General features: G+C 49.8%; 1 protein-coding gene across 25 annotated transcripts in view; it reads left to right on the top strand.

Moving 5' to 3' along the window:
- LRP1 (LDL receptor related protein 1) overlaps positions 1–19,118 on the top strand; it is a 516,733-nt gene that overhangs the window by 474,189 nt on the left and 23,426 nt on the right. For all 25 annotated transcript variants that reach the window (XM_084836577.1, XM_084836568.1, XM_084836575.1 and 22 more), the window contains 13 exons: positions 776–981; positions 3,321–3,509; positions 4,501–4,649; positions 5,201–5,294; positions 7,086–7,202; positions 8,191–8,310; positions 8,547–8,669; positions 10,446–10,571; positions 12,114–12,230; positions 14,860–14,966; positions 16,609–16,741; positions 17,423–17,542; positions 18,730–18,852. In XM_084836577.1, coding sequence (XP_084692703.1) covers positions 776–981; positions 3,321–3,509; positions 4,501–4,649; positions 5,201–5,294; positions 7,086–7,202; positions 8,191–8,310; positions 8,547–8,669; positions 10,446–10,571; positions 12,114–12,230; positions 14,860–14,966; positions 16,609–16,741; positions 17,423–17,542; positions 18,730–18,852 — 1,724 coding nt within the window. The remainder of the gene's footprint in view (positions 1–775; positions 982–3,320; positions 3,510–4,500; positions 4,650–5,200; positions 5,295–7,085; positions 7,203–8,190; positions 8,311–8,546; positions 8,670–10,445; positions 10,572–12,113; positions 12,231–14,859; positions 14,967–16,608; positions 16,742–17,422; positions 17,543–18,729; positions 18,853–19,118) is intronic.

A 19,118-nucleotide genomic window follows, 5' to 3' on the forward strand; every position in this document is an offset into this window, starting at 1 on the left:
AGGTATAATGCTGCTCAGATTAGATTCCAAACCATATCCTGTTCAGATCCAGTTTAGTTTATAGCACGGGTGGAGAACTACATACATATACAACACATACCAGCACAAACCTCCCCTCCCCATGCCAGTGAGGGTAGTGGGGAAATCATGGGAAGGGGTGGTTGAAACCTCCCCCTCCCATGATGTCCACCCCCACCCCCCTGCTGTCCCCCTGATTTCCTAATCAGCTTAGCACCATCCAAGAGGGGACTGCTCCTTCAGGAACTGCTGCTTCAAGGTACTCCAGGGTCCTCAGGGAGGATTTGTGGGCCACCAAGGAGCCTTGGGCCAGAAGTTCCCCATTATATTGCTCCAGGCACCTTGAGGTGGCAGCACTCAATGGAGCCAGCCTCCCTTGACTCTTGCTTTTCCCATTGGGGTGGGGCTTCAGAGAGGGGGCAGGGCCTCGATGGGCTGGATGGGGGCGGACTTGATGGCCAGAAATAGCCCTTGGGCTGGAGTTTCCCCATCCCTGGTTTATACTGTCCCTGTCAATTCCCACCCAAGCAAAGCCTGTTAGCAGCACAATTCATCCGTTGCCATCCAAGTCCAAACTGGACTTTACCAATGGGCCTTAACAGGGAATCTCACAACTCTCTTCTTAGCTTTGGCACATCTATCCCGTTTGTATAATCTTGTATAATATTGCGCAGTTGGGTTTCCCACAGATTTGATCACAGCTGCAGTCCTGTGTGTATGCCGTTTATCTCACCCGCTCCATTTGCTCTCTCCCCAGGTACTTGTACTGGACAGACTGGGGTGACCATTCCCTGATTGGCAAGATAGGCATGGATGGCTCCAACCGGAGTGTCATCGTGGACACCAAGATCACCTGGCCCAACGGCCTCACCCTGGACTACATTAACAGCCGCATCTACTGGGCTGATGCCCGGGAGGACTACATTGAATTTGCCAGCCTGGATGGCTCTAACCGGCACATAGGTGAGGGGATTGTGAAGCTGAAATTCACATGCAGTTAGATTGAGCAGACTCTGGGTTGTATACTAGGGGAAAAGACTGTAGCTTGCAGGGAGAAATGAGTGGGAGGTGAGGGCTGGTTTACTCTTCTCATGACCTCCAGTTTTCCCCCTGCAAAAATGCTCCTCATTCAGGACTGCTCTCCCCACTGCCCTTACTTCTGGTTTTGGAGTTTGGATGGGAGACAAAAAACATTTAAAATGGCCTGGAGGGCATTTGCAGGGCAGAGTTGCAGGCTGCCTTGCAAACACTTCCCCCAGCCCCTGCATTTGGATGTTGAAGGAAATACAGGGTTGTGAATCGTTTGCATCCTTCGTAATGTGTAACTTCTTCCACACCTAGCTTTTCAGCTTCCAGCATTAGTCTGTAAATTACATATATATTGTGTCATCCCTTTTAAAAATATTTTCTTTATGTACATTCTTCCCTGTGACCTGTGGGTCATTTTTTTAAATTGCTGTCTTTAGTTTCCAGGTGCTCATTGTCAACTTTTGTCCTGTCCGCAATATGTAGAACATCATCCTTAATGGATGAGTCCTTCCGAACTGTGGACAATCCTCAGCACTTGACACTTCTCCCACCCCCCATAAATCAGTTTAAAAGCTGTGCGAGTGTTTAATTAATAGGGTTGGGTTTCTTTTATATTATTTAGTGGTCAACTGCAGCTAAGATGGAGCTCAAAAATAGAAGGAAAGATACTTTCGTTCAGACTGACCTGACCAAATTAAATGATATTAGAACAGCTCCATAGTATATCTCTAGTGCAGAAGCTCAGGCCTGGGGCCAAACTCTGGCCTTGTGGGGTTCCCTAGACGGCCAGGCCCCCTTCCCTTTGCCCCATGCTCGTTCCCACGACCACCGATCATTTAGTGGTTTCCTGGCTTTCATGCTGTTTTTCCCCCATTCTGAAAGGTTGAAATGCCTCTCCTAAGGTTGAGTTTCTGGCTTTAAGCTAAAATACGCTTGTATATTTGGTATTTTTGGCCGTTTTGCCTTTGGCCCCACCCACCACTAGAATGCAGCCCCCAGGACCTTCCCTGAAATGGGATTCAGCACACAGGCTGAAAGGGGTTCAACACTCCTGTATTATACGATCAAGGCATTGCATGGCTACGCAAATCATTTGCTGGATCTTTCTAAATACTCATTGAGGAGAGCATTAATCTGACTTTGGTTCTACTTGATGTCTGCAGCAGTGCTGGATGATGATTATCGAAAAATCCCATTTAATTTGGAATCTGTTGGGAGAGTTAGGTGGAAGCTCAGCCGTATTATCTGTTGCACTGTTCTTTCTGTATAAAACTTTCAGATTAAAATATGTGAACTAATTTCTCCATAGAAAGGAATTACAGGTCTAATCAGCAGAAAATTACATTCTTGTTAATGACTAGAAAGATATATGTCACCAAGGGAGCTGCCTCGTTTGCCAGTGCAGTGGCAGGGAAGTGCTGGTTCTTTATTAATCTAGGCACAGGGTTGATTATTTTTATGCCAATTGATCTACATTTGAGTTACATTTTTACATTTGTATTTTTTCAACATTGCAACCTATGGTTCTGACAAATGAATCAACAGATGTGGCAATCAGAATAGCAGTGGGTTTTCAGCTAGCCAAGGGAAGAACTGCATTCTGCCCCCCACAGTAGAGTGTTGGCCTAATATCAGTGCATCCTTGGAAAAGGACATGTGGCTTGTTCAGGGTTGGGGTCTGGCCAGATTTTCAAAAGTCTGACCTGAATTTCTTTGGGGCTCTTTGGTGAAAAGTGGGGCCGGGTGGGGTGGGGGGAAACTACCTTTCCCAGTTCAAAAGTTGAGGGAAAAGTTTGAGGGCAGGGTGTGCAAAACTCACTGGCACTCCTCCTGGCTCCTCACTGCTGCTGGCCGCCATCTTTTAATTCCCAATAATGCCACTCCAAATGACACTATGTAGCTTCTGAGGGGCATTATGATGAGGAATTAAAGATGGTGACTGGCAGCTGGAAGGAGGAGTGCCAGGGGATTTTGCACTCCTGCCCCCCTCCACCAAGCCAAAATCCCCACTACTTCCGTTGCCTCAAGGAGTGGTGAAATGGAGTCCAGCCCTACCCACTACAAATAGCTGACAATTGCACATTTGGCATGCTTGCCACCGAATGCCTGGAAAGGCAGCCACAGTCCCGTAGCCCATTGCGCTGGACTAGAGCCAAGCCACCTCCTCGGCCAGTTTTCCTCCAGGTCCTCACATTTCCATTGTCTGGATCTCTCCAGTTGGCTCCTGTGTCCCTGCCACAGAGTGAGAATGTCTCTTTCTCCTCCCACCGTAGTCCTGAGCCAGGATATTCCCCACATCTTCGCCCTGACCCTCTTTGAGGATTACATTTATTGGACCGACTGGGAGACCAAATCCATCAACCGGGCCCACAAGACCACAGGCACCAACAAGTCCGTGCTGATCAGCACCCTGCATCGGCCCATGGACATCCACATCTTCCACCCCTACAGGCAGCCGGATGGTGAGTGCCCTGCTCTGGGGGCTTAAAAGGAGGGAGGGTGGGTGGGTGTGCTTGCACAGGGACTGGGCTCGATTACCACACAGTGGGGCACAGGTGAGATGCATTCAGGGCAGAGTGTCAGGACAGAATGGGGGAATGCAAGGCACGTCTGTGGTAGGAAGGCCAATGGGCAGAACCCTTGCATTGCTCAGACCAGAGAGTGAGTCTGACCTGATCCTGGGACCAGGCCTTGTCACGTGACCTGCTCTGGCCTATTGCTACTCCAAAGCCGCCTTTGCTGACCTGGAAGGTCACCCTGTAGTCCCCTTCGTGATAATGGGAGGATCTCAAATGCACATGTGCACATGTGGGAGGGCCTCTGATGGATACGGGTTGTGGCAGATAAGCAAGGATAGCCCTTTACCCTTGGGGCCCACCAGCTCCACCCCACGCTCTGGGGTTATACCATTCCGGAAAGTGTGGCCACTGCATTACATAGCCGGTGAAGAACATCCAGGGGTGTCTGCTGGACAGGGGCAGCTCCAGGTTTGAGGGGCCCTGGCAAAGTGCCTCGGATGCCCCTGTGCCTCCCGTGGTGGCTTGCAGACCTAGTTAGGAAGATAGGAAGCTGCCTTATACTGAGTCAGACCCTTGGTCCATGTAGCCTTGTAGTATCAGCACTGACTGGCAGTGGCTCTCCAGATTCAAGCAGGGGTCTTTCCAGCCCTACCTGGGGATTGAACCTGGGGCTTTCTGCATGTCACACATGTGCTCCACCAGTGAGCCACGGCCCTTCCTAGTTGGCCAGCCCTTGGGAGAGGCTGACACCAGGCCTGCTGCCGGACATGCAAGCTGAGCACACTGTGCGGCAGCCGTGCATGCCACGCCTTTGCAACAGGGCAGGCGTCAGCTGTGGGGCTCACCCTGGTCCGTTGTGACAAAGGCAGTGGCAGTTGCTGTTTCTGGCTGTAACCTGCATCGTCGCCCTTTTTCTTTCCCTTCTACACCTCAGTCCCTAACCACCCCTGCAAAGTCAACAACGGCGGCTGCAGCAACTTGTGCCTGCTGTCACCAGGAGGAGGCTTCCGGTGTGCCTGCCCTACCAACTTCTACCTGGGGGCCAATGGCAAGACTTGCATCTCCAACTGCACAGCCAGCCAGGTAACTGGAAACCTTGCTCCATCACGCAGAAATCTCCCGGGTATGCAGCCCCTCCCCCTTTGCTTTGTTTGCTTTGTCAAGGGACCGTCACCATCCTGTAGCAGCCTCCGGAGACCAAAGCCGAGCCCTGGGAATGGAAAGGCTCCGCTCCCCAAGCTGGTCTCTGAAAAGTGGAGAGCATCAGATCGGACCCAGCTGGTGTCTATAAATTCATCTGATCCAGAATAGGGCAAAATGTTCCCCCTTAACCAGTCTCTCTCCTGAGACTGAACAAGCCACGTGTTTTGCTTTTGGAGGGACCCCTGCAGCCAGAGACAGTGTGAGGATGGGTGGCTAGAAAGTAGGGGTACCTACGACTGTCTCTGATGGGGAGCTGTGCCCTCATCAGGGACCATTTCAGAACTTCCGGAATAGGAAATGCGACAGGCTGGGGTTTGTTCTGATAGAACCGGGAAAGCGGGGGTGGAGGGAAGGGGAGGACTTAAGGGAATATTCATCTGCCCATTATTCATGCTTTGTCTCAGCTTTGTGACCTTTCCTTCCAACCATAGTTTGTCTGCAAGAATGACAAGTGCATCCCTTTCTGGTGGAAATGCGACACAGAGGATGATTGCGGGGACCGTTCGGATGAGCCTGAGAACTGCCGTGAGTGAATAGCTGGGAGGAGATGGGGGAGGGGGGAGAAAGATGAGGGGCAGGCTGTTTTATAACAGCTACTGATGGAGTATCATCCTGGCAGAATATGAGGCATTCATGGAGGATGGCTACACAACATTTTCACAGCGCTGCTAGGGGGGCGAAATTGGTGTCGTATGTTTTGATCCGGGGAGCATCTTTGGTAGGCCTGGGTCCATGCCTGGCTGGTATTTTCTGGGTCCTGCTTATTTAAGGAGTTTGCGGGAGTGTTGATGAAGCAATATTGGGGCTGTGCCCTGGTTAGCATTCCAGAGCCCTTCGTACAGAATTTGCCACGGTTCCTCCTGGAGCGGAGCGGAGACATCATGTCTTGGCACCCTGGGTAGGGGCATCTGGCTTTGTCAGTTGAAGCCCCACATAGGAAAGGTTATCTGAAATTCCACTGGGTGTCTTAAGACTGCAGAACCTCCCTAGAATCCACACCCAGGCTTTAAAGTTCACTCCCACTTGCCAGCCCACCTTTATGGTTGTGCTCTTTAGCTGCTGAGCAGTACTGGCCAGGGAGCGGGAGGACAGATTGCATGCAGGCCAGAAAGCTATTCGATTCAATTTGACTGTATATTGAATGAGCCAGCTCTATTATTTCTTTATCTGAAGTATTTTTATGCTGCTTCTGAGCCAAAAAGGCTCCCAGAGAAGCAATTGAACAAGACAGTCCCTGTCCTCAGGCTTACAGTCTAAAAAGTCACAAAACACAGGGAGAAAGGAACGGGGAGGGAAGAGAGGGGAAAGTCATTCTTTTAGCAGGGCTGAGGAAATGGCCCTGCTCTCCCTCTCTTCTCCCTCAGTGCAGCCTGTTGGGATGGCTGCTGGTGGTAACAGCTGAGGGAGGAGAAGCCTTCCTGGGAGACAGCTATATCCATCCTATCCTTCCATTCAGGGAGGCCGCCTCCTCCGTGCAGAGACTTAACAGCGGCCCACTGCTAACAGTAATTGTTACCTTTTTGTTTGTTTGTTTCGCGTGGAGCTTAATCCTAACTAGGTGGCAACCAAAAGGGAGAATTCCATGGGCTAGATTGAACCATTATACTGAACTGCAGTGGAGCCTTGCCCTGTCCTGCCAGATTGGGTTGCTTGCTGTTGTGTGGTCATCTGGGAGTTTACCAGTGTGAACAGTTACTTTGGTCTCCTCCCCTAGAGCAGCCTCCCCCAACCTGGTGCCCTCCAGATGTTTTGGACTTCAACTCCCATCAGCCCCAGCCAACTTGGCTAATGGTCAGGAGTTCTGGAAGTTGTAGCCCAACACATCTGGGGGGCACCGGGCTGGGGAAGGCAGCTCTAGGATTTCCTTAAAATTTTGTGCAACTCAAGACACGGTAGCCTCCCCCCCCCTTGTTACCAGTTGTAGTGGAATGTTTGTAGATGAATGAACAGGAAGAGCAGCGTTTTGATAGCCAGTGAGGTTGTATTGGGAGCGTTGGCTGGCTGACATAAAAGAAGATGCAGCACGTAGGTCAAAGAGGCATTGGGCCCCAGAGACCATGGTTGGGCATAAGGAACCCTGCATCATAGAAGCAACGTAGGAAGCTGCCCTATTTGAGGGCAGGCTGTCAGTTCCTCTAGCCCAGCATAGCCTGTTCTGACTGGCAGTGACTCTCCAGGGTCTTAGCAAAGCAACTTCTCTATCACTGGCTCCCTGAAGATGCCTGGTGTTGAACCTGGGACCTTCTGCATACAAAGCAGGGGCTCTGTTACTGGGGCCCCTCTCCCAAGTCATCACATACCACCTTTCCCCCGCAGCTGAATTCAAGTGTCGCCCAGGGCAGTTCCAGTGCTCCACAGGAATCTGCACCAATCCAGCCTTCATCTGCGATGGGGACAATGACTGTCAAGACAACTCAGACGAGAACAACTGTGGTAAATGTCCCAAGGCCTTTTGGGGGACCAAACCTGTCTTGTAAAGTTTTATGTATTTATTCATTTGCCCCTTCTGTCTTTCACACACCGTTCCATCGAAGACGCTCAGGGCAACTTACAAAATTTCAGGTGAAGACATTAAAATACACAGTGCCTTATTAAAAAGTTAAGAACCCAAACCATAAAACACCAGGGTTGAGCGAGCAGGCCTGATTAACTTGGAAATGATTGGAGATCTTTTAAAAAAACTTGAAAGAACTCCAGCCATTTCTCCGAGCCAAACTGAAGGCTTGGAAAAATGACCCCCATTCCCAACCGTCCTTCACTGCCCCACTCCACCAAAACACCCTCCCCGCTTTCCCTTTCCTTAGGCTTTCAAGCAGTGGAGGTGGTGGGAGCAGCAGTGGTGTGTGAGGAGAACAAGAGCTTCAGAGGGAGGTTTTCCCTTCCCTCCCTTCTTCCCCATTTCCCTGATGCTCTGGGTAAGAGTATCTGGCTGTAAAGCCTAGGACAGGGGTAGAGAATTTCAGCCCCGGTGTCCCAGTCCAGCCTTCTTGGCTTCCTCAGATGGCCACGACCCCTTTCCCCTAGCCACTGATGGCTTAGTGGTCTCCCGGCTTTTGTGCAGTTTTTCCCCGTTCTAAAATGTTGAAACGCCTCTCTGAAGGCTTAGTGACTGGCAGGAAGAGCTTTAAGCTACAATATGCTGAGTTTTTTTTGTAATGTTGGCCCCACCCCTTTTGTCTTTAGCCCCGCCCACCACTAAAATGCAGCCCCTGAGAGCTTCTCCACAATAGATTTCGTCCCTCAGGCTGAAAGAGGTTTCCCAAACCCGGTCTGGGGGAGCATGGGAGAGCTAGTTCTCCCAAAGCCTGCTACCATTGCAATAAATCCTACAAAGCTCCCTGACAAAAGTCAGTATCCAAGGTAAAAGCATTTGTTCCTCTCTCCCTTAAAGCCGTTTCCATTTCTGTCTTCCTTCTGTCAGAAGTCCATGTTTGCCTACCCAGCCAATTCAAATGTACCAACACCAATCGCTGTATCCCTGGCATCTTCCGCTGCAATGGACAGGACAATTGCGGTGACGGAGAAGACGAGAAGGACTGTCGTAAGTCATGCTTGGAACAGAAGGAGGGACATCACTTTCCTATCAGCTCCCTGGAGGGGCTGTTCAGAAGAATTGATGCCATTTTATGTTCAGTACAATAAGCACTAACTTTTTCCAGAATCACAGCACCCTGGTCATTGTCAAGTTGTCTATGAGCAACCCTTCATTATGGGAAGACTCTTCCCTGTTGGGCATGCTGCCCTAGCGTCATCTCCTGATGCCCCTTTCTCTTGCAGCGGAAGTGACTTGTGCCCCAAACCAGTTCCAGTGCGCCATCACCAAGCGCTGCATTCCACGGGTGTGGGTGTGTGACCGTGACAACGACTGCGTGGATGGATCTGACGAACCTGCCAACTGCAGTAAGGACCTACTGTGCATGATGGGAGCCTGCCCCAGAGTCTTTGGCCTGGGAAAGGAGAAAGATGTTGACTTTCCCAGGAATCAGCAGCCTCTGGCTAGGAGGCCTCAGCCTTCCTTTGTGCTTGAAAGAAGATAAACTTGGTTCTTGCAGCTCAGTTGGCCTTAGGCACACGTGCAGACGCTGTTACAAGGTGCAGTTATGAACTTAGCAAACAATGAGATTCCCAGTGGTTCTTTTAACATTAGAGCCACATGCAAGCAGCATACTAGGAGCACAGATTTGCTCCCTCTTGCTCCAAATTGGATTTATATAGAGGCTTGGAGGTACAAATGGTCCTTCTCAGTAAGTTCTATCTGACCCATCTAGAACAAGCTCTGCCCTCATCCACATAGGTAGGCCTCTTTTAATTTTGCTTAAATAAATCCCCGAATTGCACACTCGATGAATATTTACAGGTATAGGCTCAGATGTGCATCTTTTGTGTAAACTTGCTCATTTTTTCACAAAGAAAGCTTCTGCGGAATTTAGAATACTCCCCCCCCCCCGCCCCCAAAGCAAGAAACAGAATGATAACGGGAAGAAAGATGTATAACAAGGGTGCACAACTTTTGGGGGCAACGGGCCATATCCAGTGCTAGATGGAAGACTGGGATTCATGTGTGCGCATGCACACACACATACACACTCCTTCATACATACATACACACATGTGCACACCTTTCCCCCACACCTAGACACATACACACACACACACACGCACTTGCAGGTTTCCCTTGCTAGCACTGGGAGCAGGCTTTCCCTAGCTAGTGCTAGCATGAATAAGGGAAACCCTGCTCTTATCTCCTCATCCTCCCCATGACTCTGTGGGCCACACTGGGAGGGGCCGAGGACTGCGAGTGGTCCACAGGTTGTGCACTGCTGGTGTATGGGAAACACCCTGTTTCCCCAGTGCTCTGCAGGTGTGAAGGGCAGGGCAGCAGGAATGGATGGGTGGGGGAAGTGTTGCTGGAGATGACAAAGGAAGTACAGGAAGATATTCAGGGCTTCAAAGTTTTTTCTTCCTCTTCCCACCCCAAATCTCTGGAGCATTTTGCAATTATTGTCTGAATTTCTTGAGCTTATCTCAGTCCAGAACAGTGGCATTTAAACTCATCTTTCAGAGAAACCTGGATTTCCTCAAAAGCATCTTAGTGGTTTCCCCGATGGGAACAACTGTAGTGGCAGACAAGCAAAAGAACAGCTTGCCCACCACTGCTGATCTTTCCCTGCAATCATAGAGGGAACCAGTGGAGGCTGGTGGCTCCAATTTCAGTGGGAGTGTGAACCCATTGTAGTCAGAGCAAGCCAGAACTCTAAAGGAGCTATCTAATGTGCTGAATCTTATCCCCAAAACGGGTTTAGAAATGGGGATAGCTCCTTTAGAGTTCTGGCTCATTCCAGCCAAAACCCAGAATGGATCCGGAGCCCCACCAAAATCAGAGCCACCAGCCTCCACTGGTGGGAACATTGGGTGGATTCTAGGTGCACTGTTATTTATTTATGTATTTAATTGTATATATATATTAGAAAATATTTTTAAAGACCAGAGAATCAGACAGAGTTAAGTTAGGGAAGATAGGGAAGAGAAAACGTGCGTGTGTCCAAACAGCCCTGTATGGGAAAGGCCACCTCCTGTGCCTCTCCTATCATAATTTTGGGGGCAGACAGGTGCACCCGGCCTCTGGTGGCCTTTAACTTCCTCAGCCCTTTAAATGTTTTCTCTTCACTCTCCCAGCACAAATGAGATGTGGTCTGGATGAGTTCCGGTGCAAGGATTCGGGCCGGTGCATCCCAGCACGTTGGAAATGTGACGGAGAGGACGACTGTGGGGATGGCTCAGATGAGCCCAAGGAAGAGTGTGGTGAGTTGGTGGGGCAGCTGGCTGGCTGGCTGAGCTAAGAGAGGCCAGGGTGGCCGGCATGCTCCATTTCCTGCAGTTCCTTACGTCAAGGGGCAAGGAGTGCTGTGTTTATCAGACTCCTAGGGAGAGTCTGCATGATCACATTGCGCAAGGGAAGCACCACCCTTTGTAACATTCGCACATCTTGGGGAGAATTTAGTTCAATTCACATTTTAATGCAAAGCTATCTAATTTGCACTTCCTGAACCAATACATGGACTGAAAACACAGTTGTCTTTTGGATATTTGCGCTGCTGTGAATTTTGAATGCAGTTCTTCAGCTAAAAAAATGCATACAAAATGTGTATATTAGGGGGAAAGTGTGCACAAGAATACGTATATTTGTGACAATAACATACAAAAATGTATTATATTAGGGGAAACTGCATACAAAAATGCACAAATTTTTATGCATATTTGTGTGGACCTTTTTTAAAAAGCAAACTAATGCAGAAATGGGATGAAACAAACTTATAATTGGAAAAATGAGAAACTCGGCATACCAGAATTGCAAGGTTTGTTCATCCTTAATCTAGATCACATGTGCCAAAGTTAATGGTTCTGCTCATTCATTCTTCTCATTAACCCTGCAGACCAATAGGATCCTAGATCCCCCTGTTCCTTCCTTGCCAAAAAAGCATGTCAATAAAATGAGAACCCTTGGAAATTACTAGCCTTTTTGCCTCAGGTACATCCAGACTGTTCTGAGTTGAGTTCAGGGCTTGGGTGCCAAATCAGCACTTCTGGTACCCCCAGCCCCAGTATGCTGCAGTCTGGACTGGTCCCTGCTAATCCATTCAGTCAAAGCAGGAATGGAGAACACATGGGGTTGGACTGCAACTCCCCTCAGCCATAGCCAGCATAGTCAATGGTGAGGGATGATGGGAGTTGCAGTCCAACAGTCCACACCTTCCCCGTCCCTGAACTATAGGCATCACCTGTCTGCCTGCACTGTGTACAGAGTTCTCCCAATGTAAGAGTCATCTAACTTCCTCTGGAATACTTTTTACAACAAATTTGATTAATTATGCTACACATAATAAGGACATGAAATAAACAACACATACAGAAAAGAAATGAACACTATAAATAATAGGAGCAGTTTCAACAAACATGCATGAGATACAAACAGAGTTAACAATCTGTTTGTTGGACTCCTGGTGACATGCCGTCATAACCACATTAAATAAATACACACCATGATTTTTGAAAAGCAGTAAGTTCCCTCTACAACAGCTGTTCTCAAATCTTGATAGGTTTTTCAGGACACTTCCAGCTGGGTGCGACATTGCTCAGGCAGGAGGATGGGAAGGTTTCCTTTGGATGCAACGACAGCACAGCCTTTTGTCATTGTGCTCAAGCTGGTCCGTGCACTAGAAGCCATCAGAAAGTGCCTCGGGAGCATGCATGGCTTCACTTTGGGGTTGTTTTTCCTTTGCTGATGCTGTTCATTTTTTGCCCTTTCCTCTTCCCCTTTCCCCACATTGCATCCTTCATTTTCAGATGAGCGAACGTGCGAGCCCTACCAGTTCCGCTGCAAGAACAACCGCTGTGTGCCAGGCCGCTGGCAGTGCGACTATGACAACGACTGCGGAGACAACTCGGATGAGGAGAGCTGCAGTATGTGCCCCCTTCATTCCTATGCTAGCATAGCAGAATGTCTGCATGTGGGGAGGGGGGTGGTTCCTTGGCTTTCCTATCTACGCAGCCCCAGTTGGGCAAAGGAAGTAAAAAGAGCATTGCTTAAGAGAACAGGGCAAAGAAAACTGCAGAAGTCAGGCATCCCTTTGAAGCTCAGGCACACCCATGTAAGAAAGCAGGAAGTAACCTGGAGGGGGAAAGTTGGCTGATGTCAGGGCCCAGACTGTTCTCCACTTTGGTATAATTCTGAGAGAGAGAATTTCAAGAATCCCGCATTAGAGTGCTGTTCAAGTCATACATCCGAAAGCTGCCCAAGCCAATGACTGTTCCTTCCTTGCCTTCTCTGCCAGTGCTTGTGCCCATCTCAGCCTGGTAGAGGCAGGAAAATGGCTTCTGTACACCTTCCACCCCCAGCCGTGTCGGGCGTTGGCGAGGCAAGTAGGAGGACTCACTGTCTTAGGATTTCACCTGGATCACCTTTTAGCACACCACCCGATATTGTCTTTCTGCCTACTTGTTACCATCTAGTGGTTCAGAATATGGAGGTGCTGTCTGTTCTGTCCAGCAAGAGGCAGGTTCTTTTCAGGAAAGATTCGGCTGGGGCTGAACTGGCGGGCACCTCTCCTCGTCTAAACCATCATATTTCCTTCTCAGCCCACATCACCAATGCTATCTTAAATCTGCCTTCTCCTTCCCAAGCCTGACTAGATGCTCCAAAAGATGCCCTGCCTTTGGCATGTCTAAGTGGGGAGGGAGCTTTGCACCTATTGAGTGGTAGTACCAATTGCTTTGCTACCACTGCTTGGTATCAGTTGCATAGGACAGAGATGCACAGCCTCTTTGGCCCTGAGGACTGCATCGGGTGGTGCTAGGGGGCCACACGTGTGTGTTTGCACACGCACGTGCGTGCGCACGCACACACACCCCCCCCGGGATTCTCTTGCTAGTGCTCATAAGGGAATCCCTGGGGTTTCTCTTGGTAGTGCTAGCAAAGGAAACCCTTCCTTATCTCCTATCATCAGAGTTTGGAGATAAGGAAGGGATTCCCTTGTTAGTGCTACTACAGGAAACCCCAGGCAGAGCCACTGCTGCAGCAGAGGCAGGGAGATCTGGTGGCCTGCCAGAAATACTTGGCGAGCCACATGTGGCCCGTAGCCACACTTTTTGCACCCCTGGTATAAGATGAAAAAGCTGTCCAGAAAGAAAGCCAACAAGTAATAACTGGGGAGGGGGGAGGGGGAATCCCTGGCTGCCCTATCATTACTAATTGCAGTAATCGCAGGAGAACTGGGGGAGCAGGGAGCATATGGTTTCCTACTTAAACTTCAGGCCTCCAGCAAGAATTTAGAAAGATGGGTGCCAGTCCTCATCATCTCCCACCTCTCCCTCCCTGGCCACCCCGTGGAATTTTAGAACGTGACTTTCTTTCGGTTCTTTTTTTCTTCTGTTTCGTACCATGTGGTGTAATTTGAGTTTGTGCCATTTCACCTCATCTTACGTTTTTCTCCATTTTCACACTGTCGTATCGGGGCTTGCAGAGGTAGGTTTCTGTCAAAAATATTTTTCCTTCCCCCTTTAAAGCTTTGTGTTGAAAGGGAAAGAAAAGAAGAATGGTTTGGGGATTCCATCTGCATACCCATGTGTTTTTTCCTCTGCCGCTGCCCCCCCCCCCGCTGCCCCCAGCCAGGAATTGAATGGGGAGGGTTGCTGTGTGTGATGCTTGTTTGGGCTTCCAGAGATCGACCCCCTCCATAGTCCGTTCTGCAGGACAAAACAAGCTGGATGAAGGCTTCCCCTGTTACCGTCTAATGTCTCTGCTCTACCTGCTTTTGTTGAATGAAGTGTTTTGGGAAGTAGTAGAAGAATTCCCCCACCCCCAGTAGGGTGAAGCATAAGACTGTGGTGAAGCTCCAAGCATATGTCCAGTTTCTTCTTAGCAGGCCTGCCCTTACCAACGGGTATTGAGTGGGGCTGACCATGGCAAACTGCGCGGGGGGTGTGTGTGTGTGTGTGTGTGCATCTGGAATATCTTAAATCTAGAGCACCACAAAACAAAGGGCAACAGACTTAGGGGAAGGGCTGTACTGCAGGGGTAGATCACCTACTTTGCATTGCAGAAGTTCTCAGATTCGATCCCTGTCATCTCCAGGTAAGGCAGGAAAAACTCGTGCCTGAAACTCTGGAGAGCCGTTGCTGCCAGTCAGGGTTGACAGTACTGGGCTAGATGGATCAACAGTCTGATTCAGTATGAGGCCGCTTCCTACGTTCTGCTGCTGAGACTCACAGTTGAGACAGGGCAGCTGGGCCAGCTAGAAGCTGCTGATGTAGGCAGTAGGGTTAGATGCAGCCAGGAGCCACTGTTGTACCGCCTGTCCTATCCTCCCCGCTGCCCCTTTCCTCTGTGGCTTCTCCTGTCTTCTCTCCTTTGTCGTGTCGCAGTCAAGAGTATGCTTTATTAGGATCATAAGACTGCATCTGCCTGCCCAGTGACACGCTGGGAAAAGCAGCAGGGTTTAGTCCCTGAATAATACAGTAGGCATCACCCCCTGTGTCCTGTGCACATTGAGACCTTCCCACTCACCTCCCAGTGCCTTCTCTTTGCCTACAGAACCCAGACCTTGCTCTGAAAGCGAGTTCTCCTGCGCCAATGGACGTTGCATTGCAGGCCGCTGGAAGTGTGATGGGGACCATGACTGCGCCGATGGGTCCGATGAGGTAAGCGGCAAGTGTGCAAAGAGGTATGGGCAGGACGACACGAGACTTGGGCTGCTGCGATTTCCTGGGGGGAAGCAAGCTTGGTGAAGCTCACTGTGAAAGGTGTGAAACTGAATTTGAACTTAACTTAATTTGAAAGCTCCTGCTTGTTAATCTGATGGGCCGCTAATCAGCTTGAAGTCTTGCTGTAAGTAAACTGAACTTAAGTGCTCAGGGAGGGAAAACAAAGCACAAGCTGAACTGAGAAGAGTTGATAACAGTGTTCCCTAGCTTGGTGCTCTCCAGATGTTGTTGGACAACTGTGCCCATTATCCCTGGCCATTGGCCATGCTGGCTGGGGCTAATGGGAGTTGTAGTCCAGCAACATCTGGAGGGCATCAGACTGGGGAAGACTGGTTTATTAGAACTCCTGCAGAATAAAAGCATGGAACAATACTGGGTGTTATTTCATCTCATAAGAGAGGAAGAACTGGGACCAGACACGTTAGAATTAAAACTGAGCCACCGATTGACAGAATTATTAACCACTCAGAAAGGCTGCTGGGGCTGGGCTATTTTGTGGGCCTGTCACAAGGGCCCCATCTACACCGGGCAGGGTAAAGTTGAGGTCCCTTGTGATAGATGATGTAGTTGCGACTTCACAGCCATCCGTGATTTTCACCTGGAAAAAGTGGAGTTCCAAGGAGTTGTTTTACTGTGATTTGGGGGGGTTGCTGTGGGTTCCCCTGTGGTTGCGGGCTGTCTGTTCCTTCCCCGAACTGACTTCGCATCTTACAGTGGGCGTGTTGTGGGTGTGTGTAGTGCCTGCGTCACTCCTTTGCTCCCCCATCCCTTTGCAGCTGCACAGTTACAGAGGCACAGAGGGACGTTATCATTTATTTAAACACACTTTTGCACATTTTTGCAGCTTCGTATCTGCAAAAGATACTGCACAGCTGCGCGTTTCAGTATAATGGCAAAAAAAAAAAGAGCACAGCGAGTCTGTTAGGGAAGCACACAGCACATCACGAGTGTATTGCAGGGCATGCCGACTCGAAGCCTCATTGCTGCGCATTAGCGACGGGGTGGGGGGGCCAAGCCCTGATTAAGACTCATACTATTGATCTACTGAGATTTCTTTCGTTAGTTAATCAACTGCATCTTTATACATTTTCACATGAGTAAAGATAATAGTTCTGACGTACACACATGTCGCAATAGGCACCATTTTAGCAGACGCTTCCCTTCCTGCGTAACCTCATTGTGTTACACCATGTTGGAACCTGAATTGGCTTATTTTGCTTTTTCACGTGTCTTTATCACATTGTCACCATTATTTTTTCAAACCTGTTGACAATCTTCTTCATTGTTCAAGTAAAGTTGTTGCTTTTAGACGTATATGACTGTTATTTGGCAAACTTTAGGTGGTCGGTTGACCGAATCCTTTTTGGCGGGTCAAATGCCCAACCCTTTGGGGAGGAACTGCAGCTTGGTGGCAGAGCACAAGCGTTGCAGGCAAAAAGGTCACCATGCCACTGTCAGGGAAGGCAATACTGGGCTAGATGGACCAACGGTCTGACAGGGAAGGCAGCTTCAGATTTCTGACGGTCAAAGAGCCCGCCTGAGATTGGGTAACCCTGCTCCCTCTCCTTCCTCCCCACAGAAAGAATGCAAGCCACGCTGTGATCAAGATCAGTTCCACTGCAAGAGTGGACACTGCATCCCACTACGATGGCGCTGTGACGCTGATGCTGACTGCATGGATGGCAGCGACGAGGAGGACTGTGGCACCCGGGGTAATGGCCCTCACGTGCCCTCTTCCTTGGAAGCGATGATGAGACTGGTTTCATTCTCTTCCAACCCTGATGTGAGGCATCTGTGCTGAGATAACAGCAGCAGAGGTGGAACTGGAGGGGAAATGTCGGTATACCTGCCAGGAGCACCTTACAAGGATGCTCTCATTTCCCCCAAGGAATATCCTGTAAGGAGCCCTTGGCAATCAGGTGTGGGGCTGGTTCCAAGTTTGAGGGGCTGCCTCCTCGTCTCTCATGGGTCACTGGCAGTCTTACCTGGTTGCGATGGCAGTGTTCCAAGCTGTGCTGGGTGACTGTGCTCTCGACACGATGCCCTGGAGTGACACTAGCTCAGGGGCATCGTGGGTAATCAAAAGGGTGACTTGATCCAGTCACCTGACACTGCTTGGAGTTCTGGGCTAAAACCTGAATTTAAGGGGGGGGGGGCAGAATAGGCTTTAGCAGTGGGCCCTGGCAGCTGCCTGAGGATGCCAGGTGCTAACCCGGTCCTGATCAGGTCGTAGATGCAGGGCACTGGCTGTGGGGGCCTTCACTGCCTGTGATTTAAGACTTTCTGGTATCGCTCACAGCTTAGATGGGGCTGTCAGTGCATGCAGCCCCACAGGTTTGTGTTCAGGGAAGGGTCTGTTGCTGACGCACTCTGGCCTCTTTCCTGCTTTGCAGTGCGGACCTGCCCCCTGGATGAGTTCCAGTGCAACAACACCTTGTGCAAGCCACTGGCCTGGAAATGCGACGGGGAGGATGACTGCGGTGACAACTCAGATGAGAACCACGAGGAATGCTGTGAGTGTCCTAGTCCTCTTGGCCAGCGCCCACTTCCCCTTGCGTCACTGCCCCTCCCTATCTCTTGCTGTCAGCTGACTGGCTTGGAGACTTGAAGGGGACCAGTGCCCCACCCAGTATTTGGCTTGGGTTCTAGCTAGGCTTCACCAACCCGTCCAGGTGGGGCTCTGTGTCTCCTTCTCCCAGTCTCCAGGCTCTTGCTTGGCTTCCATTGGGGAGCACTAAATAGTGGGGGGTATCCAGGGATTTCCAGAACTGGAATTCAAAAAGGACTTGAAAGTCTCAAGGAAAGAGCTTCTGGAGGGGGCATCCTTGCCTTTGGTGAGAGCAGAAATGTTGGGAATATGGCAGTGTTTGGGATGGAGGCTGGCTGATCCTTGACAGAGACCCACTTTGAGGGAAGAAGGAAGTATTTTTCTTATTACAAATCATGTAAAAATTATATATTATAGAAACTAGTAAACAAATTAGTGAACAATGCTGTAGTGGTTAGAGTACTTTCCCAGAAGACTCCATGCATGGCACCTCATATGCCAATGGTTGTGTTTAGTCTTGAGAAGAGAAGACTGGGGGGGATCTGAGAGCATTTTTCAAGTACCTAAAGGGTCGTCACACAGAAAGGGGCTGCAACCTGTTCTCTTTCATCCAAGACTGTAGGACACGAAATAACAGGAACATCAGGAAAAATTCCCTAATAGTCAGAGCAGTCAGACAGTGGAACTGACTGCCATGGGAGGTGGCAGGTCCTGCGTGCCTGGCGGTATTCAAGCAGCGACTGGACAGCCATTGGTCAGGGATTATTTGAACAGGATTCCTGCACTGAGCAGAGGGTTAGGCTCGATTGCCTAAATGGCCCCTTCCAACTCTAGGATCTTATGTGTACTCTACTCATATGCCTTGATGATGCACAATAACGTGCACAGGAGAAATATTTGGAGGACTCCGAGCACCATGTCCCAGAAAAGACCCAGCTGGCATCTAGAGTCTTGCAGACTCCTCCCTGTGCATTTTTTCCCAAAGCTGGGATTCAGGGATAGAGGAGTGTGGGGTGGAGCAGGGGACAGGGGACACAAGGCCTGCATTGTCAGCCACCTCTGCTTCTCTTGGGTCACAATGGCCCTGGGCCTTTCTGCGTCCCCCTGGCTCCCACGTTCACTCTGACCCTTTGTTTCTGTTTGCTGATGCAGTGAAATTCCAGTGCCCCCCCAACAGACCATTCCGCTGCAAGAATGACCGTGTGTGTCTGTGGATCGGCCGCCAGTGTGACGGCATCGACAACTGTGGGGATGGTACTGATGAGCAATTCTGTGGTGAGTGCCTCTGCCCCCCAAAATATGTGGAATCTTTCCAAGCTCCTCCCCCACCCATTCCAGAGGCTTTCCAGTCACCCTTCCAATCCTAGATCACTAATGCTGTTTGATAGCTGATGAAAGCAGAAGCCATATAGCAGCGAATGCAATGTTTCTAGGACTCTTCTGATAGTTGAGGCATGTGTTTTTCTGGATAAAAACTGGAGCTGCCCTCCACTCTTAAACTCCTAATGGTTTGCTTCCAGAAAGACCTACATTTGGAGGAG

Source organism: Heloderma suspectum, chromosome 2, assembly GCF_057233095.1.
Source record: "Heloderma suspectum isolate Gila_16-S chromosome 2, 16-S_ref, whole genome shotgun sequence".
NCBI lineage: Eukaryota > Metazoa > Chordata > Lepidosauria > Squamata > Helodermatidae > Heloderma > Heloderma suspectum.